Here is a 3,481-nt window from a genome sequence, read left to right on the forward strand (position 1 = left end):
GTGCCCAGCCTGGCTGGGGCTGTGCCAGGAGGCCCCAGGGCCTCAGGACAAGGTGTCTCCTCACAGCCCTTGGTGGCACAGACCCTGCTGCTGTGCCCCAGGGCACTGAGGCTTGGCTTCTCTTTGTCCCCACCTGTCATCACTGCCTCCAGTTCTCTGCTCTGCCTGGGGCCTGGGGACACTTTCTCAGTTGTGTCCTTCAGTGGGACCCATTAAAAGTCCAAGAAACTTTGGAGTTGGATTCTGACTTGGAGTTCTGGAGAGGTTTCTTCAGCTCCCTCTCAGGGACTGATGTTCAGGGCCTCAACACAAAGCCCCCGAGGCTCATTAAAGTCCTGGTGCTGTGTCTGTGCTGCTGAGCTGGGCTGGGCTCCTGGCACAGAGGCAGTTCATGGTAACCAAGAAGAGCTTCAAAAGCACATTTCTCTTGATGAGCAGCTCTTTTGCCAGCCCAGCAGGGCTGGGGCACTGCCTGCAGCCACCCCAAGCACAGCACAGAGGCACAGAGAGCTTCAATCAGTCAGTGCTGGGAAGGTGCTGAGAAGTGCCTGGGGCAGAATCATTGCCAGCCCTTGGCACAGGAACCTCTGGCTGCAGGACAATGCAGCTGCAGCTTCTGGAGCCATGTCCTGAAGCTAGAACATCCCAATGCCTACAGACTCTGTGAGTACATTCTCTGATTGTCTCTTGTGCAGAGCAGCCAGGGGTGCCCAGGGCTGTCCTGCAGAGCAGGGTCCTGCAGCCCCGTGCGCTGTGCTTGGGCAGGGACTCTGCTGCCTGCGAGGGACAGCTCTCAGCCAGCCCTGGCAGCTGCTCCCAGCACTGGGGGACAAGATCTGGGTGGGAGGAGACAGCTGGTAAGGCTTGGAAGTGTTCTGGTTGTTTGGGGACGATGCTGCATTGGTCAGGACTGCTCCCTGACTGCATGACATTTAATGCCAGAACAAGTAGATTATACAGGGAGCACAGCAAGGCAGGGGCTGCATGAAAGGGAATTTCCTGCTGTTTTGAATCAATTGCTCTGGGTTGCCTGGGTAGGAAATTGCACATAGTTCATACTTCATCTCTCAGTTCAGGTTGAGAAAAAAAAAAAAAAATTCTCTCAGATGTTAATAAACCAGGCAGTGACATAAATCCTTGCAGGGCCCCTTAGAGGCAGCATAAGTGTCGCTTTTCCAGCCTCCTCAGTGTTGCTCTGACTTTGCCATCAGATCGTGCAGAGCCAGAGCTGCCCCTGGACTGTGCCTGAGCTGGGAGGGGTCTGCAGGGCAGAGCTGAGCTCCCAGGGCTGGGCTGGGCTCTGGCAGCACTGGCAGGGCCCAGCCCTGGGCACAGGGAAGCAGCTGCTGGCAGGGACAGCTCCAGGCAGCAGAGCCCTGGGCAGGCAGAGGGGTGAAAGTGACCCCAAGCTGTGCTGGGATATTTAAAGTCCTCTTCAAAACCAACTATTTCATGATAACTTTTTTTACAGCCCCCTATGCCAAGGCACTGCAAATGTCCAACAGCAGCTCCATCAGCCACTTCCTCCTGCTGACATTGGCAGACACGCGGCAGCTGCAGCTCCTGCACTTCTGCCTCTTGCTGGGCATCTCCCTAGCTACCCTCCTGGGCAATGGCCTCATCATCAGTGCCGTAGCCTGCGGCCACCACCTGCACACGCCCATGTTCTTCTTCCTGCTCAACCTGGCCCTCAGTGACCTGGGCTCCATCTGCACCACTGTCCCCAAAGCCATGCACAATTCCCTCTGGGACACCAGGAACATCACCTACACAGGATGTGCAACACAAGTCTTTTTCATTCTGTTCTTTCTTGGATCAGAGTTTTTTCTTCTGACCATCATGTGCTACGACCGCTACGTGTCCATCTGCAAACCCCTGCACTACGGGACTCTCCTGGGCAGCAGAGCTTGTGCCCACATGGCAGCAGCTGCCTGGGCCAGTGGCTTTCTCAATGCTCTCATGCACACAGCCAATACATTTTCCCTTCCCCTGTGCCATGGCAATGCCCTGGGCCAGTTCTTCTGTGAAATTCCTCAGATCCTCAAGCTCTCCTGCTCAAATTCTTACCTAAGGGAGCTGGGGCTGCTTGCATTTTCCATGTGTGTGGGATTTTTTTGTTTTGTGTTCATTGTTTTCTCCTATGTGCAGATTTTCAGGGTTGTGTTGACGATCCCCTTTGAGCAGGGACATCACAAAGCCTTTTCCACCTGCCTCCCTCACCTGGCTGTGGTCTCTCTGTTCTTGAGCATGGTTATGTTTGGTTACCTGAAGACCCCTTCCATGTCCTCTCCATCCCTGGATCTGGCCCTGTCAGTTCTGTACTCAGTGGTCCCTCCAGCCCTGAACCCCCTCATCTACAGCCTGAGGAACCAGGAGCTCAAGGCTGTAGTGTGGAGACTGATGACTGGATGGCTTCAGAAATATTGAACTGCTGGTCAATTTCTGGAAATCACTTGTAATACAAGTCAACTTTGATACTCTTCTTGGTTTCATTTTGGAGGTTTTCCTATTTGTTTTCCTTTATTCATATCGTACACAAAGAAATGTCATTGTTTGTGCCACTTAACATTTTGTTTCACTCCACCTTCCGTGTGGCCACAGACTGTGTCATTGAGAAGCTGCACTCTCAGTGGCTTTAAAGGAATTAAAGGATCACCCAGCAGAGTTTTCTTCAGAGATGCCCTTTTGTTGCCTTCTGTGGAGCTGCAGCAGCAATGTCTGTGTGCAGAGCTGGGGGCAGATCAGTGCTGGCATAGCAGGTGTGCCCACCAGCAGCAGCACTTGGTGTTGCCAGTGCTGCTGCCGTGGCCCTGCCCCACTGCCCTGGTGGCCCTGGTGTTGCTGCAGGGCCTGAGTGCTCTCGGGGCTGGGCACAGCCCTGGGGGTGGCAGTGCCGGGGCTGCAGCAGGGACAGGCCATGGGCACTGCTGGGGCAGCGCTGACGCCTCAGGCCAGGGCCTGGGGGCTCCAGGCTCCTTGCTCAGGCTCTCTGAAGAACACGACCAGGCCAATGCTCAGCACAGAAAAGCCCCGTGAGCAGCCCCAAATTGGCCATGGGCAGGCTGGGGGCAAACAGCATGGCTGGTGCTCTGCAAGGGCCCTGGGGCAGACAGGAAGGAGCAGCAGAGCAGGGGCTGATCCATCCCCAGTGTGCTGGACAGCCCAGGGCAGGGTCCCAGAGCAGCCTCATGGAGCTGCCAACAACATCCCCCCTCTGCAGCCCTGGCGTCTCCCCCAGCTCACACAGGTGCCCCATACTTGCAGGCACAGACACGGCAGCACTGGCTCAGCAGCCCCTGTTTGCACTGCGCACAGCAGGAGGAGCACCCCCATGCTGTTGCTGTGGGGACATAAACCTGAGGGAGCACAAATGCCATCAGCCCCTGGGGCCAGCAAGGGCTGGGGGACACCAGGGAAACCACTCAGCTTTGTCCTGGCCTCTGCAGTCAGCCATAAAGTTTGTTCCCATCAGCTGGGAGTT

At 55.8% G+C, this 3,481-nt stretch overlaps 1 protein-coding gene across 1 annotated transcript; it reads left to right on the forward strand.

The window, feature by feature from the left end:
• The first annotated feature begins 1,494 nt into the window (after positions 1 to 1,494).
• Positions 1,495 to 2,427, forward strand: LOC132077199 (olfactory receptor 14J1-like). The gene has a single exon (XM_059478715.1). It carries the CDS (start codon positions 1,495 to 1,497, stop codon positions 2,425 to 2,427), a length of 933 nt encoding a protein of 310 aa, XP_059334698.1.
• The last annotated feature ends 1,054 nt before the right edge of the window (positions 2,428 to 3,481 follow it).

Source organism: Ammospiza nelsoni, chromosome 9 (genome assembly GCF_027579445.1).
Source record: "Ammospiza nelsoni isolate bAmmNel1 chromosome 9, bAmmNel1.pri, whole genome shotgun sequence".
Taxonomy (NCBI): Eukaryota; Metazoa; Chordata; class Aves; order Passeriformes; family Passerellidae; genus Ammospiza; species Ammospiza nelsoni.